Source organism: Cetorhinus maximus, chromosome 27 (genome assembly GCF_964194155.1).
Source record: "Cetorhinus maximus chromosome 27, sCetMax3.hap1.1, whole genome shotgun sequence".
NCBI classification, from domain to species: Eukaryota; Metazoa; Chordata; class Chondrichthyes; order Lamniformes; family Cetorhinidae; genus Cetorhinus; species Cetorhinus maximus.
The window spans coordinates 28887665-28909327 of record NC_135905.1 but is presented as its reverse complement, the minus strand read 5'-3'; the positions used below and the strand labels follow the sequence as shown (position 1 = coordinate 28909327).

The 21663-nt window shown below is 41.8% G+C and overlaps 2 protein-coding genes across 4 annotated transcripts in view; one reads left to right on the top strand and one right to left on the bottom strand.

Moving 5' to 3' along the window:
• Positions 1–14158, top strand: part of ecd (ecdysoneless homolog (Drosophila)) — a 20951-nt gene extending 6793 nt beyond the window's left edge. Inside the window, exons 6-13 of one of the 2 annotated variants that reach the window (XM_078530978.1) lie at positions 225–353; positions 1710–1841; positions 5469–5554; positions 8754–8860; positions 9814–9997; positions 10901–10968; positions 11957–12174; positions 13664–14158. In XM_078530978.1, the coding sequence (XP_078387104.1) occupies positions 225–353; positions 1710–1841; positions 5469–5554; positions 8754–8860; positions 9814–9997; positions 10901–10968; positions 11957–12174; positions 13664–13876 (1137 nt within the window). In that variant the 3' untranslated portion in view covers positions 13877–14158. The remainder of the gene's footprint in view (positions 1–224; positions 354–1709; positions 1842–5468; positions 5555–8753; positions 8861–9813; positions 9998–10900; positions 10969–11956; positions 12175–13663) is intronic. The other variant, XM_078530979.1, reaches the window with a different exon arrangement.
• On the bottom strand, positions 10915–21663 carry LOC144668676 (uncharacterized). 2 transcript variants are annotated; one of them, XM_078530981.1, is made up of 3 exons: positions 21452–21663; positions 19734–20028; positions 10915–11049 (listed from the first exon to the last, which is right to left on the bottom strand). In XM_078530981.1, the coding sequence occupies exons 1-3, from the start codon at positions 21608–21610 to the stop codon at positions 11033–11035; spliced, it is 471 nt and encodes a 156-aa protein (XP_078387107.1). In that variant the 5' UTR covers positions 21611–21663; the 3' UTR covers positions 10915–11032. The 2 variants fall into 2 exon arrangements, with proteins under 2 accessions (XP_078387107.1, XP_078387106.1); XM_078530980.1 differs by lacking the exon at positions 10915–11049 and adding an exon at positions 16152–17737.

Below are 21663 nucleotides of genomic sequence, written 5' to 3'. Positions count from 1 at the left end.
CTTTACAGCGAATTAAGTACTTTTGAAGGGTTGTCATTGTTGTAATGTAGGACAGGTAACGTACGGTTTATAAGTTATATCTTACACTTCTTATGCATGTTGCGCATAGGAAGCAATTATTCATTTATTACAAGCACTGCACATAAGCATAATAAATGTGTACTTCTGAAATTATTACCCAAAGGAGAATCGGATGTTAAATGTCCTTTTGCGTTTCATTTTAGGTGACGTTTACAAAATGTCTGTATGCCCAATTACAGCAGCAGCACTTCATGCCAGATAGACGGAGTGGCTATACACTACCAGCACAATCTGATCAGCATTTCAAAGCGCATGCACTGGGCATGAAACTGGTAGGTAATATGGAAAATGGGTGTTTTAGGATTCTTTGCATGCCTGCTGCTGTTTAAAAACAATTACAGTCGGACTGGCTTGCTGTGGTGAGCAATCTGGTTATTGTTTGAAATACCCTGGGAAGGGGCAGGGGGAGAAACTGGTCAGCACTGACATTTAATATTGCATTCAGTTGTAATCATCTAGATGGGGGTATATATTCAGATACTGCAGCTGGTACAGAGGAGAGCCACAAGGTTCCAGAGTGTTGAGAACTCTTAGTTGTGAGGAAAACCTGGAGAAATGTGATCTTTTAAGTTTGGAAAGAAAATATCTGAGAGGTCACCTTCATGGATAATCAAGATATTAAGGGTACAAAAGGGATCAGTCTGGAATATTAACGTTAATTTCAACAGCTGGACCATGGGATTTGAGTAAAAGGCAGACTTAGGACAAATATCACGAATGCTTCTTCACATGGAGTGATCAGTACCTTGAACAAATGAGAATAGTGGAGACAAAATACCTGGAATCATTTAAGTAACAATTCGGTGGTGCAGTGGCAGCACTATGGTGCTGCTAGGTGGATGGAATTAGATTAGTTTTTGAAGAGAAAGAAAAAAAAGATGCAGGGAAATGGGACTAGAGGAGAGAACCAGTTTTTAAGAACTAGCACCAGTACATGTCCCAGTGGCTTCCTGCTGTGCTATAAATTCCATGAGGAATACATCCGTGAATCATTAATAGGTAAGTTTGAAAGGAAGTTTTTGATAATCACTCAAAAAATTGATTCTTTATGCCTCAGTTTCACTTTGTCTCATCCATCAGTACCTATTTTATTTTCCTCAGTCTCCATTTAGTTTTCTATTATTTGTCTTTTTTAAAGATTTTAAGAGCTACCCACCTCCCTTTCACAGGATTTGTGCTTCACATTAATCCAAAACTCATTTAAATGGTATTTTTTAAAAGAACGTGCCAGAGAATGCTCAAATATCAGATTCTCCAACTAGTATCTGTAGTCCCCGAATTAAAAACATTGAAATTAAACATGCTTTTTCTAATGTTTTTTTAATTTTAATCTTCTCTTCATCTGCCACTACTATTTGGCTAATTAGCTCTCCAGCATCATCTACGCTCGAAGTACTAGAAGTCTGTGAGATGGAAGAGGAGACAATTGAGTTCAAACCTCCTACCCAACTCTCAAATTATGCCCTACCTGACCAGTTAGGGTGGCCAACTGACTTTTGAAGATGGTTTGTTTACTGCACTGTTTTATTTTTTTTTCTTTATGCCATAGGGTTTTTGAATCCTTAATTATACCATTAAACCTGTTTTCACATTTATATCACACCCATTTTCTATCTTTCATCTTCTAGGCCCATGGCTTTGAGATCCTTTGTTCCAAGTGTTCGCAGCCCTTGCCAAGTTCCAAGACGGGAGGCAGCACTTCCAGTGACCCACTCTGGGAAGGCTTCATAAACAGTCTAAAGAAGAACAATTATTTCAGGGTAAGATCTAGAGCTGTCATCAGTCACAATAGTGTTTCTTCAGTAATGGCATTGCTGGAGAGTTATACCTCAGCTTGTTGGGGTAAGTTGCAGTTAATCTTGGGTCAGAGTTTTACTATCATTTCACGGGCTTTTAAGGGTTTATGAGATTAACTCAGCTACCCTCCCCCACCTCTGCACTTGTGCCCCTGTATTTTGTTGCCCCCAGATCTGCAACGGTTTTCTTTTGTTGAACAAACAGGCAGGTGAAATGAATAAATTGTGTTGTGCAGAAATAACAGTTGGCTTAAGAAAAGTGTAACAAGGGGCCAAGGTATTTTCTTGAGCCTAACATCATAACAGTGATTACACTTAAAAAAAACTACTTAATTGGCTGTAAAGCACTTGGGGACATTGCGAAAGGTGATACATGTATGCAAGCCTTTCTTTTGTTCTACCTGTATTTAAACATAGAGCCATCCTGTCAGAGAAGGAGCTGCATATTTAACTTCTGGTTGAATGTAGAATAATTTGCACAATAATTCTTATTAAGTTTTTTTTGTAAAATTTCAGAAGTAGGTAAAGAATTACGTCAAAAGAAGGGATGTCCGTCGTGGGGATGAAATATTTTTTACTTTTGATGGCCAATGACAGATCACACACACTCTAGGTGGCGTAGCAGGATAAACGCCTTTATTCTGCTCAGATGTGAACACAGACACATTAGTACTGAATTAAAGCGACAATCTGTATCTAATCAAGTTAAACTGGCCTGGAGGTCACATTTGAGAATACCACTTCTACAGAATAGCCCTCCTGTCATGTGATTCTTATTTCATACACCATGTGAAGCCTGACAACCTGTGATGCCTTGAGTAAAACATGCACCACTTGTTACATCAAACTACCGCATCCAACATTTAGGAAAAACGGTGATCTGGTTGAAACATATAAAGCCCTTCCAAGGCAAACAGAGTAGATGCAGGGACAAAAACAAAAATACCTGGAAAAGCTCACCAGGTCTGACAGCATCTGCGGAGAGGGATACAGTTGACATTTTGAGTCCGTATGACCCTTCATCAGATGTAGGGACGCTGTTTCCTCTAGCTGGACAATCTAGAATTAGGCGTTATAGACTCAGGAAAAGAGATCAGCCACTTGGGACTGTGCTAAGGAGAAATTTCTTCGCTCAGAGGCTTGTTAATTTTTGAAATTCTTTACCCCAGAGATCTCAGTTGATGACAATATTCAAATCTGAGATTGATAGATTTTTGGACACTATGGGAATCAAGGGGTATGTGGATAGGGTGAGAAAGTTGAGTTCATGTAGAAGGACAATCACGCTGTTAATAAATGACAAGTACATTCGAGGGGCCGTATGGCATACTCCTGATCTGATTTTTTTGTATTGTTATTACCTCTGGAGTCCCCAGAGAATCTATCCTTGGACCTTCTCTTCCTCATCTGCAGGCTACCTCTTGGCGACATCATCTGCTTCCAAGAGTGGGAGTCACTGGAGATGGAGTCAGCTTCCTCATATATGCTGATGACACCCAGCTCCATCTCTCCACCAGCCCTGTCGACCCCTCCATTGCCTCTGTGTCGTCGGACTGCTAGTCTGACAGTATAATTTCCATTGAGCAATAATTTCCTCCAGCTGAACATTGGCAAGATTAAAGCTATACCAACTGCAAACATCATTCCCTTGCCACTGATTCAATTCCTTTCCTCGGCCACTGTCTAAGCTGAGCCAGATCGTTCATAATCTCAAGGCTCTATTCAGTCCTGAGCAGGTTTTCTGATCCATGTCCTGTCCATCACAGAGACCGCCTTCATTTATCTCACTTTTATCACCTGTCTCCATACCTGCTTCTAAAACTCATCCATAACTTTATCACCTCCAGACTCAACCATTCCAGTACATTCCTGGCCAGCCTCTCATCCTTCACGCTCCATAAACTTCACATGTCCATTACCCCTATCCTTGCAGATCCTCATTGACTCCCCTGCTTGAACTTTGAACTTCTGTGTTCAAGTTTGTTCATTTGCCTCACTGTTCTCTATCTGTCTATATGTATATGTACACCACCCCACCCCCACTGCCAAAACCCACATCACTGAGGCCTCCAACTTCCTTCTTTTTTCCCCACCCCTTCAAAAACTTTTCATTCCTCATCTTCCCCCCCCAGCCATTGGTGGCCATTTATGCTGGAATCCCTCCCCTAAACCCCTCCGCCTTACCACCTCCCTCTCTCTGTCTCCCTCTCTCCCCACCATTAAAACCCTTCTTAAAATCCACATTTTCAACCAAGCTTTTGGTCACTGCCCTAATATCCTTCTCTTTAGCTTACTGTTTATTTCTTCATAAAACCTTTGTGAAGCAGCTAGGGGCATATTTTTCTACATTGACGATGCTATATAAATTCTATAGAGCTCTTGCAAAACTGAATAATTCCTTGTCTAGTTACCCAGCTGTGCAAGAGCATTTGACCATTAGTATGAAGTAAGAATCTCTCATTATTGCTTAAAAAAATCTCAGTCTCTTTGATTCTTACCAGTAGGTGATAGCAGTGCACAACTTAAATGCTCAAATGCCATTTAGTGAACCTTTTGTATTATATTGTTTTCAGCGCTGAAATATAAATTTGGCCTCCTACAGGTTTCGGTAAACATAAGCAACAACTTGCATTTATAGTAGATGGAACACACCCCAAGATGCTTCCCAGAGGAGAAATAAAAGGCGTGTAGTAGTGGGAGAGTTAGAGATGACTGAAAGCAAGGTTGAACAGGTAGGTTTTGAAGAAGTTTTTAAAGCTGCAGGACAGGTAGCAGAGGGAGGGAGAAGAAGGGTGATGCAAGGAGCAAGGCTGAGGTGACTAAAGGCTTTGCTATTCCTGGCCAGATTCAGAGGAGAGCAAGGACTTGGGTGGAAAGCTGGAGGAGTGAAGGAGGTTACAGAGATCAGCTGGAGCAAAGCCATACAGAAATGTGTAAATGACAAATTATTGAATTGATCTACCCAAGCTGTAGATTCTGTACTTATTCCCGTTGTCACCCAGTGACACCAGCAGGTATTCCCTAATCAATACAATAGATTTTGTTGGATACATGTATCAAGGTATATGGGGAAAAGGTGGCTATGCGCAGCTGAGGTACAGCTCACCCATTGAATGGCAGGACGTGCTTGAGGGACCAGATGACCTACTCCTGTTCCTACGTGCTCCTTCCATAAGCAGTTTCTGAATGTGAAATCCCCTGAACCTAACTTGAGCTATGATGTTCGCATGTCCCAGCGGCCTCCATGATTCCTTAGTAACAGTGTCTTTGAAGGTTTTCACTCAACGATAGATTCTTAAATATGTTAAAATTATAAAATACGGTTAAAGCCCATTTGTAACCTTCAAAGTTTTTCTACTGAGACAGCTTGGGCAGTAAACACAACTGAATGAAACTTCTCAGAAAAAAATCTGGAAGCCAGCAGAACAGGCCTCACTGCCCTAGCTGGAGAGCAATGTTAAATCAGAAAGAAAGCAGAAAGATAATAAATTGAACCCTCCCACAAGTCAGGCAGTGCATTAACTTTGAAATGGCTGGTTTTATTACACATAGCAGCTTGATCCGAACAGGTTGTGTTTTTGTGTCTGACAGGGAGAACTGGAGGGTTCTGCACAATACAGAGAATTGCTCCAATCAGCAGAGATTTACTTCCAACATTCTGTTTCCAGACCTAAAAGGTACAGTACAAGATAATGTGCTCTGCGTGCTTACGTTAACATTAATGAACTTAAACTACTCACTCAATGCTGCAGACCAAGGAGCTCTTTCTGAGTATGCGGTTGTTCTGATGTAGAGGATAAACTCAAGACCAGTGCATTGCATATTCATGAGTAAGCTTCTTTGTTTATTTATATTAACTGCTTCTCACCCATCTAGAGTGGAGTTTCTAAGCTGTTGTGTTTGCACACACAATTGTTTTACTGCTTTTGTATATGGCTCACTATCTGGTGACAGCATCTTCCTTGTTGGAGTGAAGCCAGACATTTGAATAACAGTCTTGCTGTACACTTGAACAGCGGGAGCAATTGAGCTGTTTCCTGTGACAATTGCCAAAAATCTTCATACTCTCCATTGGAATTACAGACAGGGCCACCTGTGGAAACCTCCCCCATTTTGAAGGTGTACAGTTACCCACCATGTCAGAGTTGTTTCTTTACACTGCCAGTGTTTTACAAACAGGTGGAAGTGACATCTACAACAAACTGACAATGCATGTGCAGGGGTGTAGTGGTAACGTAACTGGACTAGTAATCCAGAGAACCAGGTAAACACTGGTTCAAACCCCAGCGTGGCAGCTGCTGGCATTTAAAATTCAATTCATAAAATCCGGAATTGAAAGCTAGTCCTGGTAATAGTAACCACAAAAGTGTAATTGATTGTCGTAAAAGCCTGTCTGGTTCACTAATGCCTTTAGGGAAGGAAATCTTCCCTCCTACCTGGGCTGACCAACATGTAACTCCAGAGCCACAGCAATGTGATTGACCCTTAACTGCCCTCTGAAATGGCCTAGCAAGCCACTCAATTCAAGGGCAATAAGGAACGGGCAAAAAATGCTGGCCTTGCCAGTGATGCCCACATCCCATAAAAGAATAAAGGGAAAAAATGACCAAAGTTGCTGACTTGGCTGTGATTTAAGTAAATTCTTGTGATTAATTACCAAACAAGGCATCTGTAAAGAAATGATTAAATTTGATGCAGAATTATGAATTGCTTTGTTCTTTTGCTATTTGTGATTTGATTGTTTGCTGGCAAGTCTCACCCAGTTGTGTTTACTACAGAAAAGCCCTGAAGGATTTCAACATTGATTGAAAGCTGACATATAATTACAGAAACATTTGTATACTACCTTTCATATAATGAAAACAACTTGAGATGCTTTTCAAGGGAATTAAGAGATGACTGAGCAGGAAGTGGGAAATAGGTCTTTCGAGAGGTGACCTTAGGCTTAGTCTAACAGGTTGGTTTTGAGCAAGGCTTTGTAGGTACCGACAGAGATGATATCAGGAAGTGGGGGGGCAGACAGTAGATCAAAGTTTGCAGGAGGATAGATGCTGGGAAGGGAGGGGCACACAGTAGGTCAAAGTGCGCAGGAGGATAGATGCTGGAAAAGATTGCAGTGAGAGGGTACTGGAAGGTCAAAGAGGGATTTTAAGGCTAATTTTAGTGCTGATCCATGTTAGACATGCATGATACCCCAACTCAAACTAACACCTTGAGCATTGGTCTATCGTATGCTCCTACTTTCCTAATATCTCTGCCCCACCTTCATAGGGCATCATATATCAATTTCAGGCTGCGAATTCAAACTTAGGTTTAATCATGATTGCACAATGTCCAACAGTATTCACGTCTCCTCAGACACGAAACACTCCATGTCCATATGCAGCAAAACCTATATTCAGGCTTGAGCTGATAAGAGGCAAGTAACATTTGCATCACACGAGTGCCAGGCAATGACCACCTCCAACAAGAGAAAATCTAACCACCTCCCCACCCCTGACATTCAATGGTATTACCATTACTGAATCCCCCACTATCAACATCCTGGAGTTACTGTTGAACAGAAACTGAACTGGACCAACCATATAAATACTGTGGCGACAAGAGCAGGTCAGAGGCTGGGAATTCTGCGGAGAGTAACTCATCTCCTGACTCCCTAAAGCCTGTCCGCCATCTACAAGGCACGAGTCAAAAGTGTGATGGAATACTTCTCACTTGCCTGAATGAGTGCAGCTCCATCAACACTCAAGAAGCTCAACACCATCCAGGACAAAGTAACGCACATGATTGGCACCGCATCCACAACCTTAAACATTCACTCCCTCCACCACCGATGCACAGTGGCAGCTGTATGTACCATCTACAAGATGCACTGCAGTAACTTACCAAAGCTTCTTCAAAAGCACCTCCCAAGCCCACAACCTCCACCACCTAAAAGGACAAGGGCAGCAGATGCGTGGAATACCACCAGCTGCAAATTTCCCTTCAAGCCACACACCATCCTGACTTGGAACTATATCACCGTTCATTCACTGTTGCTGGGTCAAACTCCTGGAACTCTCTCCCTAACAGCACTGTGGGCATACCACATGACCTTCAATGGTTCAAGAAGGCGGCTGACCACCACCTTCTCCAGAGCAATTAGGGTTGGGCAATAAATGCTGGCCCAGCCAGCGACACCACGTCCCGTAAATTAATTTTTTTAAATGAGCAAAAGCGAAGTATATGTTCTATCATTTAAGACAGTGAGTATCCCAATATAACATCATATCTTCTCCACTTAGTAAATTATGGATTTACCAAAGCACATTTTTCATTAGGTGTTCTTTTTGACTGTATTGAAACAGGGAGTCTCCAGACACTAATAGGATCTGTTGCTAACACACTAACTCTGCTGCTGTATGTTAATACACGCAAAAAAAAAAAGCATTTGATGGAACAGCATCACTACTTGTCTTTGGGAACAAACACTGTCTTTCAGAACTTAAGACAGAGGATCCCTGGGAGTGTGCCTGTATTGCAGGGGTCCCTGGAATTGTGCCATTATGGGCAAGTGACCCCCTCACAGGAAAGTTTAAAAAACGCTGTGCTAATATATAGTAATCGTGAATTGCAAATATAAATATTTTATTTGTGACTGGATGGAGTATTAATTTTATTCCTAAATGCCAGCACACTGGAAACATGTAATATTATTCCCACTTAAACAAATTCTAAATTATTTACACCAACTTTTTGGTTATAGCCCCAAGTGATAAAACATTTCTAATTTTTATGCATTTTAACGGCATCACATCAGACGTCTTACTTGCTCATAAATAATTTAACTTTAGTTTTGTTTTTAAAAGTCATACTTGCTCTTTCTGGTCTCCTCAGTTCATCTGTCTTAAGTCCAGGGGAACAGGTCCTGCAGCTTTTGCAAACTCTGTCCTACAGTGTGGAAGAACTACAGAAAGAAGGAGACAGTCTACCTCCCGAGGATGGTGGGTACATTTGAGTAACATTACCTGAGAGGTTCACATCATAGGCCACAGTCTGATTATGCTATGTAAGCCAAAGGAATGATTTAAGGTTGCAGTCAAACCACAGCTTCAGTAGTTGAGACACAAAGTAGACATTAAAACTCCAGGGTTTGGCCCTTAGGAGTTATGACAAAGGATAGTGAAACCGGAAATACGGTAGCTAGAAAAAGGCTTTATAGAGGTGTACAAGATAGCAATCAGCAAAGGAAAGGTAAATCTAAAACATTGCTTCAAATTATACTACCATTAGGACAAGGAGCTCATTTCAGGTTCAAACTGGCAAAAGACAAATATAGAACTGTTGTCAGGAAATTCTACCAATATATGATATTGTCAAGGGATATTTTAGTGAAGGAAGAAACCCTGGAATGAATTAAAAAGATGGAGATTATGATGGGAATAACTCAGTATTTCTTGATAGATAGGTCAGGATAGGCTAAATGGCCTTTTCTCATTTGTATACATATTGTAGCTGGTTTGTGGCCAGACCTGGTAAGACAATATGTGTGGGAATGAAATTAAATGCTCACTGCAGTGAAGTTCCTTAATTAGAGGGATGTGGTCCAGGACAAAAGCTAAATACTGTGGATGCTGGAAATCTGAAATGGGGCCTTGTTTCGCTGTTATCTTTCCGATGCCCTGACATGACTTCAATTGCCAAGGACACCTGTGTTCTCTCACTCCTCCAGGCTCAGCCTGCTCTGTCCTACCTTCTCTCATTAACAAGGTTGGGGTGGAAATGCTCATGGAAAACACCTCCTGCCCTGGAATGAGATGTTGCTTCACAAAGCTTTTTTACCCTTCCCGTTATTAATGGGAGCATTTGTATGAACATCACATGTGACCACCTTCTTTCTGGTCAGACGGCTCCCGCGTGTCTCCATCTCACTTTTTTGATTCCTTCGCCTGCCTAGATGACAGCTGGTTGGATATTTCACCAGAGGAGCTGGATCAGATGCTGGAGGAGGCCTCAGGAAGGAAACTGTTGAATTCTGCCAGACAGGAGGAGGAATTGGATTATGATCTGCATGACGTCACCAAGAGTATGAAAGCTTTTGTCTCAAAGGTGTCCTCACATGAAGGTGCAGAGATACCACGGTATGAAGCCTAATTATTAATTATATATTGTTTTAAATCTTGGCATAGACTACAGTGAACTGTAACGTTGGTCTGTGATTTTATATAGATGAATGTTGGATCTGTGCTGACTACATAACACACGGGCCAATCATGTGTCTAGTCTTGGCCCAGGCTAACCACAAAACAGCACAAACCTTTTGGGAAAAATTTGATCAATTTTTAGCTGCTATGATGGTTCCCCTTTCTCACTGCAAACCCCCCATCCCCACTATCCCCAACCAAGTTAACCCTCTGTTCCAGCAATTTGTCTATTCAGCTGACACTGCTCGCACCCAGACTTTTTTCCCTCATGCCTTTCCAAAGTGCAGCACCTTCTGTTTCTTCCCTCCCACGCTCACTTGAGTTCTCCGATTCCACTTCCTCCATCTGAGACCTATCCCAAGTGTCCCAGCTCCCATTCTTCCATCCTTTCCAGGTGATATCTGGGACCTCAAGTTGTGACCCCACTCCTTTCCTAATTCCTGTTAAATTAACTATTTACCTATAAAATCAGCAAGTATTATATAAAGATAAGAATAGATCAAGTGACTTTAACTTGGAGACTGAATTACATCTACACATGATCTGGTCCAATTATCTCTGCTGTCTAATCCCAACTTCACATGGAGATCACACTTGGCCCGACTCCCACTTGCAAAGCCAAAGGGATTAGTATATACTAAGCTGTTAGGTGGCCGATAAATGGAAGGCTGTCTCCAGCTTCAGATGCCCAATCTTACTGAGTAAACATTAAGTTTGTTGTACTGTTCTTTGAAAATAGTTACTAAAGCAATATTGCAAATGGAGTCCATTTACAATGCATTATAAAGTTTTTGCTGCTGTGATACCATTTGTGATTGTGATTTTTTTTCTCAATTTCAGATCTTCAGCCGCCAGCCAAATCCAATTTGATGTGAACTCTTTCACCAGTGCTTTGGAAAGGATCCTAGGTAGGAATATGCAGCATGGGAAGTGTCATCTTCATACTAGACGTGTGAGGCCACATCTAACCATTCAAGTGAATGTCATGTCTGTAATGAGAAAAGACAGGTTAATGTTTCAGGTGCAGACCCATCATCAAAACTGAAATGTTAACCTACATTTCCGCATACTAATTGACCTTTCCATTTTTTATGTAATCTTTCTTCATACCTGAGATCATTCTCCTGCATTGTCAGCCATGGTGGCAATGGTGTCATCCATGGTTCAGTTGTTAGCATTCTCCCCTCCTGAATGACAAAGTTCTGGGTTCAAGTGCTACTCCTGGCTTGAGCACAAAAATCAAGGCTGATGCTCCAATGCAGTATGGAGATAGTGCTGCATTGTCAAAGGTGATGTGTTTTGGGTGAGACATTAAACAGAGAGGCCTCACCTGCCTGCTCGTGTGGATGTAAAAAAAAGATCCCATGGCACTATTTCGAAGAAGGACAGGAGAGTTATCCTCAGTGCCCTGATCAATATTTATCCCGCAATCAACATCATTGAAACATAGAGATAAAAACAAAAAGCTAAAAGCTACTGCGGATGCTGGAAATCCAAAACAAAAACAGAATTACCTGGAAAAACTCAGCAGGTCTGGCAGCATCGGTGGAGAAGAAATCAGTTAACGTTTCGAGTCTTCACGACCCTTCGGCAGAACTGCTGAAGGGTCGTGAAGACTCGCAACGTTAACTGATTTCTTCTCCACCGATGCTGCCAGACCTGCTGAGTTTTTCCAGGTAATTCTGTTTTTGTCATTGAAACATTGTCTGGTCATTATCACGCTGTTTATGTGTGTGCACATTGGCTGCTGCGTTTTCTACATTACAACAGTGACTACACTTCAAAAAAATGTACTTAATTGGCTGTAAAGCGCTTTGAGATGTCCGGTGGTTGTGAAAAGTGCCATATTAATGCATGTTGTTTTTTTAATTGCTTTTTCCGTGGCCTTGACTACAGGGGTAGAATCAGATGAGCTTGATTCGGATGATGTTGATGAGGAAGAGGATTATGATTTATTGGACAGCGATGCAGAGTCTGACAATAAAGGGGGTAAACTAGAGGAGGATATGTCAGCTGCAGAGACTCTTGAGAATATCCGAGACTACATGGAGCAGATGGACCAGGAGCTGGCAAGCACAAATATTGGCAAAAGCTTTACTAAAATCACTGATAAGGTATGTTAGCCGGGCAAAAGACAATCTATTCATATTTAAATTCCTGCAACAGGAAAACAATATTTTCACAGCATTCCACCAAGACTAGATTGGTACCGCCTTGCTCCCTGTCATTTTTAACAGCCTTATCGGCCCTGCCTAATGGCGGTCCAAGTATCAAGTAGACCCCAAAAGTCATTCTGTCCCCTTTTCTGATCTCAAATAGTAAATTGAATTATAACTTGTACTGGACAATTAGATCTTTGACTCCATTTGTCCCCTACTCTCCTTGGACAGCAGTGGTGTCCGGACACCTCCACTCCATCATTAGTGCCATGCTGTCTGGAGGTCTTCGCCCAAAGCCTTTTGACTTATCACCTCACTCTCAACTTTCAAAAGCCTCCTAACTTTGTCATCAGCTTTGCTTCCAGTCTGAATTTCTAAACCTCTCCCTTTCCCTTTTCTACTCATTGTCCACGTTCCCTATTAAGGTACTGCAAAACACCTTGCCTTGTGTTAGGAGTGGTATTAAAATATAAGTTTAAGTACACAGGTTTACAAATAGCACTATGAACTGTCTGTTTAAGAGCTTAAGAGAATTTGTGGGACACCAGAATATTGGATTTGCCCATTATTGTCCACAAGAAGTGACATGTATTTCCAACTTTGAGGACTCCCCCATTCAACTGCCCCTAAGTGTTTGGCCATAAGAAGGAATATACTTGACTTGACCACCTCGAGTTCTACAACACCACCTACCCAGCACCCTTTCCATAACCAAATCCCCATTGTGAAGAGTAGGAACAACCCCAAATTCCTCTTCACAAATGATCGTGTTCTGTGATTTTTCACCCCAACCTCACTTAAGCTGATACTAAATGCAAGGAGCTGATGGTATCATAAGCAAAATAGAGATCATCTACATTACTGCCTCTAAACTCGTCCCAGTCCCAGCTCACTCCCAACCTTTTCCTAATTGAACCCTTGCCCCTTCTTACTATATAATTTTTCTTCCAGCTCACTAAATTTATTTCTTCCCAGAGGGCCACCATCTGCTTGCTGATGCTAAATGTGCAGTATAATTCTGGTGTGTGGTTCTAACCTGACTCGAGAGATAGGGTTGAAGACCCCTCCCATCCTTTCTTGAGGGAGCTGGTCTCAATTCCTTTAGGTTTAACATTGCATGGAGTACAACTCCAAATCTTAAAAATCCTTAAATGATCCCTTGGTGAGTAGGCTCATCATTATAGATGAGTCTACTCAGAATTTGTCTAAATGGGAGAGTGCAGACATAATCCCTATTAGCGCAGACATGCAGAGTTCTCTTCTGGTTAGGATGGAATCAGACTGTAATAATAAGGTGCTGTACCGGTGTAATTAATACTGTTGCTACAAGCTCAGTATGAATACACCACTAGACTCAAAGCACGTGTTTTCTTAGGCCTACGCGGTGATGTGTCGTACTTTTCCTGTGCCACAAAATGCAGTTTTCTGTTTGATGCCCTCACAGGTTGGCTCGGACAGACCTGATGTATCTGAAGAAGCAGAGGGTGAATTGGAGACTGACTCTGAAGGGAATTTGAAGATTCTGCCTGTGGATGTGGACTTGAATCTGGTGGAGAACCTATTAGAGTCGTACAGCTCACAAGCCGGCCTAGCTGGGCCTGCCTCTAACATCCTGCAAAGCATGGGGATACGACTCCCAGATAACCAGGACAAATAAAGACTGCTGTGCTACCTCTACAACGTGACCACTTATGACAAGTAATTCTTATCACTGCTCCAAGATCTACAGTTTCACCATGATTAATGTGCCATCACTGAAGTCAAGTAGCCTTTAAGGCTGGCTGTGCTGTAAATAAACTGGAAAACTCAAATACTTTGAAAGCAAACTATTGTTTAGGATTAGAATCTGAGAGAGAATGCATCTTTTTATATTTTAAAATTTTCCATGAAATCTTGCAGAAACTATTTTTGTCATTGTAAATAAATGCAATTATCAGAATTGTTTAACTTCTTACATGGAGATATGGGTGTTGCTGGCGAGACCAGTGTTCGTTTCCCACCCCTAATTGCCCTTGAACCGAGTGGCTTGCTAGGCCATTTCAGAGGGCAGTTAAGAGTCAGCCACATTGCGGTGGGTTAGGAGTTACATGGAGGCCAGACCAGGTAAGGTTGGCAGATTTCCTTCCCTAAAGGACATTCATGAACCAGATGGGAACTTTAAGAGAACTTGACAAATCATGTAGTTAGGAACAGAGCTATTATCTCACTCTCCAAACGTCTCATAGCCTTTCATAAACAATTACTTGCTTTTGAAGTGTAGTCGATATGCAAGTAAATGCAGCAGCCAATTTGAGTGCTGCAAGATCCCATAAAAAACCATGAGGCAAATGACTGGTCAGCTTGTTCTTGGTGATTTTGGTTGGAGGCAGATTTGGATTCATCTGAACAAATAGACAAGAGTTTGAATTTACCATCTTCTCTATAAAGCAATGCACTATCACCTCAGTCGTCGTCGTCATCTTCAGCTGTCTGCCCGAAGGCGGGCCAGACCCACAGCACCGTGACCTCCACCATGGGCAGGGCAAGGAGACAGTTTCCGAATCCACCCCAGCCGGAACAGAGATCAAACCCCATGCTGTTGGCACAAATCTGATTCACACCAGCCGTCCAGCCAACTGAGCCAACCAGCCCCTCCCCCCAAGGAACCCTGAGTTGCTGTGGCAGTTTGCAGTTTTATATGCATCCTTTTTTTTATTCGTTCATTGGATGTGGACTAGGCCAGCATTTATTGCCCATCCCAAATTGCCTTTGAGAAACATGTGGTGTGCTGAGTCAGTAACATTTTTATTTCTCATTCAGCAGTTTGTGGTTTACACTTCTATAGGATGTCTGTGACACCACAAAGCTGCACAACTATTCTCAGTAATTTCTCTGGTTGTGAGGTATGAGGATAGCATGGCAGCAGTGTACTCAAGCTCCAGTGTACCGGGCGGAGCAGTAGAGAGATGCAGTTCTGTGATCCTTTGGGGCATAGACGATTGCTATTATTTAATTGCGGGGAGAGACTAGAGAATGTGGAATTGTTCTTCAAGAAGCGATGGTGAAAGGAAATTTAATAGAGGTGTTTAAAATCATGAAGTGTTTTGATAGAGTAAATAAGGGCAAACTGTTTCTAGTGGCAGGAGGGCTGGTAATCAGAGGATACGGATTTAAGGTAATCGGCCAAAAAACCCAGGCAAGATGAGATTGATTTTTATTTACACAGCAAGTTATGATCAGGAATACACTGGAAGCCGATTCAATGATAACTTAGAAAGCAAAGTGAAGGGCTGCCCTCAAAAGACCAATTTGTGTTACATAATGTTTCATCACTTTATTTGCAATAAGAATCTATGCAGACCCCCTAATGTTTAATCGGGTAAATACATCCAGTGCTGTTGAGCTACACTGATCTCATCTGAGAAGTCTCAGTTTGACACTTAGTCTGACCTGCTTGCTGTTCTGTCATATCCACATCCTGCCGCTATCATTCTGCCATCAGTTCCAAAACCTTCAGTTATCACATCTCCACGCTCTGGAATTCTCTTTTTAAACCCCTTGATCTTGCAACATCTTTGCCACGTTCAAATTACTGTGTACAGGTTCAGTATTTATAAAAAAACCTTTAATCAGACTGAAGTGTGCAAGAAAATCTGCACAGGTCGACAGCAGTAAAGGTTATAAAGACTCTTAAAAAATCTGCACCTCGCTGGGCTAGGGAGGAGCAAAACTAACCGAGATTCTTGCTCCTTATTGTAGGTTGGTCAGAATTGGATGGGTTGCAAAGTACGGGTAAATAACCTGCTGAATCTGACTGTTTAGACTCTGGCGTGGAGGATGGTCACTTCCATAAAGTGCTGGAGGGCGGTCAGTGTCTGTTAAATTATACTCTGAAATCTGGAGGGGAAAACATTGTAAGAGGTAGGAGTCAGAACAAAAAAACACCGACGGTACTCCTGCAACAGATGAGTTTATTATAATGAAAAAAACATTTTTAACAACTACCCTGTGCAACAATAAAGGACAACAATTTGCATTTAAAGTACAAAGGCTGGGTTCAGCACAGCTCAAAAATATCTGGAAAAGGACAAAGTCACTAACTTTTCTGAACTAAAGAGAAGGTGCTAGATTTTGCAAGTACAAAATGAGATGGCAGGAGCTTATTTAGAACATGTTGCTCCGATGGCTTTTTATCCTGTTCCAGTGAATTAAAGGAGACATACAGGCCAAGAATGTCCCAGGTTCAAGCTAATTTAGCTCTTGGCAGTATGGGATCGGTCTTTGTATCTTACGAAAAAATTTGCAAGTTACTATCCCTGATAGCTGTCTAGTGATCCCTGCCGGAAAATGTGCGTGTGAACGTTGAGTGACAATGGTGCATTGAGCCTGTGATGTTTAGTCAGCTGTGGCTCAGTGGGTAGCACTCTTGCCTCTTTGAGTCAGAGGTTGTGCGTTCATGTCCCACTCCAGATACTTGAGCACAAAAATCAAGCCTGAGACTTCAGTGCAGTACTGAGGTAATGCTTCACTGTTGGAAATGCTTTCTTTCGTTGAGATATTAAACTGAGTCACCATCTGCTCTCTCAGGTGGACCTACAAGAGCACATGATACTGTTTCAAGGAAGAGCAGGGGAGTTCTCCATGGTTTCTTGACCAAATGTATCCATTAATCAACATTACTAAAAATTGAATATCTGGTCATTATCACATGATTGTGGGAGCTTACTGTGCATAAATTAGTTGCCTTGTTTTCTGCAATACAATAAAAAAAAAGTATTGCATGAGCTGTAAAACACTTTGGATGTCCTGAGATTGTGAAAGCTGCTATATGAATTCAAGCCTTTCTAAAATTGGATAACTTTCCACAAATCAATATCGAGGTTCATTTTTTGTGTGGCAAATTGGACAGAGCACTGGAGAATTGTAGACATGGAACCAGCAATAAATCAACACCCTCAGGTGACACAAAGAGGAAAATTATCCATTAACTTAAATTCCAATACTTGTAATATACTGAGAAGTTTTCAGATGGTGATTTCCGTTGCACCTTTCCTTGTTCCTGTATTTATCTGTCTAGAATTTTTGTACACATAGATGCCTGCTCCACTGATACTGATGAGAAGACTGGTGAGAAGCGGGGGTGAGAAAGTCCATTCATGTGTAACAATATTCCTCAGTGTCAGTATGTCTGTCTTTGCAACCTCGATCATGTTCATTGTCAGTGCCGAGCTCAGCAAGGTGCACAGGAAAACCAGAAAATTCAGCAAAGATCCCAGGAGCAACACCAAGGAAAAAAAGCCCAAAAAGATCAGACTGGACCAGCTGCCTGAAGGGAAGATCTGAGGAGTATCTGGATGGAGAAGGCAGTACACCAACAGCAGTGGACAGCTATTAATGGTGCAGGTGTAATAGACATCCACCACTGACTTCTTGTGATCTTCACAAATCTTCTGGATCAAAGGGAGGTAAGTGCTCTTGAACAGGAGGTTTAACAGTCCATATACATACACAACAGCTTCATCATTGAAAATCTGAAGCCCTAGACAGGAACATATTAGAATAGTTCATATTTAGAAAGCAGGATAAAGATGTGGCAATGGATACTTTTCCTTTCACATTCCTCAAAATAAATCCGCTTCCCAACAGGACATGGCTTTAGCAGTTGCCAATGGCAGCTTGCAGCTGGGAGATACGCTGTGCTCTGTCGTATGAATTTAATGAAGGGAACTGTAAAGTGCTGCACATTGGAAGGGAAATGATGACACACACTTTGTGAACGGTGTTGAAATAACTAATAATGAAATTGAAAAAACCCAAGATTCTTAGATATACCACTAATCATGTATAACCAATTTTAGGCAGCAGTCAACAAAACCAATAAAATGCTGACCAGTGGAATTCCAGCCAGTGGAAGTCACGATCAAACTGCATAGTGCTCCAATCTACCAACATCTTGAGAACTGTGTCTAGTTCTGGTCACATTTGCTAAAGGAAGTGCAGAAAAGGGCCATCTTTTTGATCACGTGCATCAAAAGTTTGACTTATGAGGAAAAAGTGGAGACACTTGAGCTTTTTAGCCTTGAAAGGAAGTGATCCTCCAGGAGGTATCCAAAATAACAGAATGGAAAAAGAAAATAAGATTAAATTACATGAATAGACAAGGGTGCACAGGCAAATTTTGGACTGACGAGATTCTTCTATGCACAGAGTAATCAATACATGGAATGGGCTCTCGGATAAAATCGAAACCCTGGAATCATTCACTGGGATGCTGGGATGGGGTGGGGGAGGGGGCTCGTTCTGGATGGATGAATCAAGATAAGCCAAATGGCCTTCCTCATCCATAATTATGCTATTATCAAAATCTCCCAATATTCCAAAGACCTACAGCTCTTAGTCATCTCTCTGGCAACATACTCTTATCGGTTGGTGAATTCAAGTCACCTCTCGCATAAATTAAAATAATTTTAGGGACCAACAATAACTAATCTTAACCATGTTGGCACTGACTTCTTGTGGTCTTCACAAATCTTCTGGATCAAAGGGAGGTAAGTGCTCTTGAACAGGAGGTTTAATAGTCTATATACATACACAACCATTTATTGATCGATTTTCCACAATCTTTGGAGAGAAAAATGTTGCTGTGAATCACCCTTCAGTGACATGTGGTTCATTGTTACACATCTTGCTGAAAAAGGGTTCATTATCCTTTTAAATCACTGGAATGAGGTACAAAGAGAAATTTGGCACTTGCCACAAAGGACAAAATATTTCCCCTGTATTGCCTTCAACTGGACAAACAAAAGCAATGGAATCTAACCTGTCTGGTTAATGATTGGCAATATTTTATTGATTGAATAGGAAGAGGTGGCTTTATGCCTCAGGGCAATTTTAAGTAGAGATAAAAAGAAAGATAACTGCAAATTATGGTTGACATTTGTAAAGAGAAAAGTTAACATTTTGGTCACAGATCCTTTTACAGGTTTGGGAAGAGAGGTCAATGTCAGACCATCATGAAAAGTTAAATGTTAACTTATCTTCTCCTTTGCATATGGTGGTGGACATGTATATTTACCAGTGTTTTCTGTTTTTAACTTCACTTTTCACAATGCTTATAATAGTGCCTTTAACGTTCTGAGATGCTGCAGAGCATGATTGAGGGAAGGTGATGAAGGCTTGATCAAAAAGGTATGTTGTGAACAGACCTTTGAGGGAGAGGTGTAGTAAGGTGTTGGTGTTATGGAAGGACATTCCAACATGCAACAGCACAAAGATGAAAAGCTTTGCCACTGAGGATGGAGCAGAGAGAGAAATGGGATGGCAGCTGGGTCAAAAATACAAACGGGCATAGGTCTAGAAAACAGTGTAGAGGTAGGATGTATATTAGGTTAGGCTGTAGGGTTTGAAAATACAGACTTGTATTTATATACAGATTTATACAACAAAAGTTTAACATAGAATGAATTACTTTGAAGTGCAGTGATGTACAGAAGCAATGCTAGAAGTAGCATGGTTTATTCTTTATCACATCTTACCTGCAAAAATGGAGCACGAAGTGACCAGCAGCACCAAAAAAGCATTGCTGAAGGAGGTTCTCTTTTTCAAGTTAAATGTTTCCAAGAATACCAAGGTGGCCAGGGGTGTAAACCGTTGGATGAATGTGAAGACTATGGAATTGGAGCTGGTCACAGCCCACAGGGTTAGGACTGAATGAAAACCGGAGCAAATGGAAGGGAGCAGGAAAATCTCTCCACTCTCCAGTAAATACGGTTGGATCTTCAACAGTCCAGCTTGTCTCAATAATTGCAGCACCACAATGGTCAGCAGAGCCTAGCAAAGGATAACACTGTGAAATAATATCATACAGCAGAACTTGTACTTATATACTCTTTGCATGCCTCCCAAGATGTCTCAAAGGATTTTGTATGCAATAAATGACTTCAAAATGCAATAACTGTGAAGTACATTAAGCAGCTGTTTTGTGCAGAGCAAGATCCCACAAATAACAATGAGATGAATCACCCACTAATCTGCTTTTCTTAGCCCTGGTTGAGGGAGGAATGTGGGCCAGAAGACTAGGAGGCTACCTGCTCTTCAGATAGGCATTCAGAAACTTGTTTGAACTCTTGCTAATGTAACTCAATACTGCACTGGAGAGTTTGCACTCTTTGTGAAACCCTAATTCCTAGAGTGGAGCTCAAATCACAATGCTATAGCCAAATGTGTTAGCAGCTGAGCAACTCATCAAAACTTTTGCCATGTTTGTACTGGTGCCTGCCAAAGTGCCACGAATCCTCTGAATTCAAATGTAATTATTTTTACAGTACAAGATATCATTTAGATTCTTTTTGGACATGCAAAATTGCTGATCGTTGGAAGTAAGTGAGAGTTGGTGGTTCATTCACAGCACTATACAGCAATACTTAAAGAACTGACATACAAACATTAACCAGGTGAACAAAGGCCGGCAGACCCATCACTGCCCATCCTGTACACTGGAGAGAGCAACCTCAAGCACCACTGATCCCCAGAGTACCTGCAGCAGATGAACTCCAGCAGTTCAAGAAGGCGGGAGTTAGGGTCATGGGGCGATAGCTGCTGACCATGCCACCAACCAACCACATCACATCAATGAATAAAAAGAAAGCTACTAGTAATGCTGAAAGCCAAAACAAAAAAATGAGCACATGCAGGGAAATTCATCCCTGACTCCAAAAGGCAACAAAGCAAAAATATCTGTGACCCCAGTAAAACGTGTAAAAATTCGACAAGCCATTATAATAAAAAAAAACAGAAAATGCTGGAAAGACTCAGCAGGTCTGACTGCATCTGTGGAGAGAAAAACAGAGTTAACGTTTCGAGTCCGTATGACTCTTCTTCTTTTATCTTTTATCATAAAAACAGAGCTTGACTTATTCCATCACCACCAACCAGTGATTCAAGGCAAAAAGAAGCCCCATTGTAAAGACTTGAAGAGGGTGGGGGGAAAAAATAATACAGGACTCCGGGGAAAGAGCAGAGGAATGAGATGCATTGAATAGCCTGCACAGGTATGATGGGCAGAATGGCCTCCTTCTGTGCTGTATCGGTCTACGATTCTCTATAGAAGGACAAGCTGGGGGGGGAGTCAATCCCTAAAGTACCAGTTTGGTTGATGGTAAGTGCGGAATCGCAGCCCTGACGATGGATTCAGGTACAATGGGTAAAACTACAACTCCCAAGGCTGCGGAAGCGGCGCTGGGGCTGTCCTGACCTGGCACAGGGCGATGAAAGCAGGGAAGTTGAAGCGGTACTGGTTGATGAAGACGCCGCTGAAGAACTCGGAGAAGCCGGAGCAGAGCAGGTAGAGAGACCAGGAGGCTGACAGCCAGCACCAGCCCCCGGTCCCCTCCGCAGGAACTGCCGCTTCCATCCTGGGGAGAGTCTAACAGGAGTCAAATTAAAAATTAACTACAAAGCCATTTG

Coding starts and splice junctions, on each gene's coding strand:
- LOC144668676 (XM_078530980.1), bottom strand. CDS start 21,610: ATGGAAGCGGCAGTTCCTGCGGAGGGGACCGGGGGCTGGTGCTGGCTG. Junction 20,029..21,451: donor CTTTCATCGCCCTGTGCCAG/GTCAGGACAGCC, acceptor ATCCTTTGCTAG/GCTCTGCTGACCATTGTGGT. Junction 17,738..19,733: donor TTCGTGCTCCATTTTTGCAG/GTAAGATGTGAT, acceptor GTTCCTGTCTAG/GGCTTCAGATTTTCAATGAT.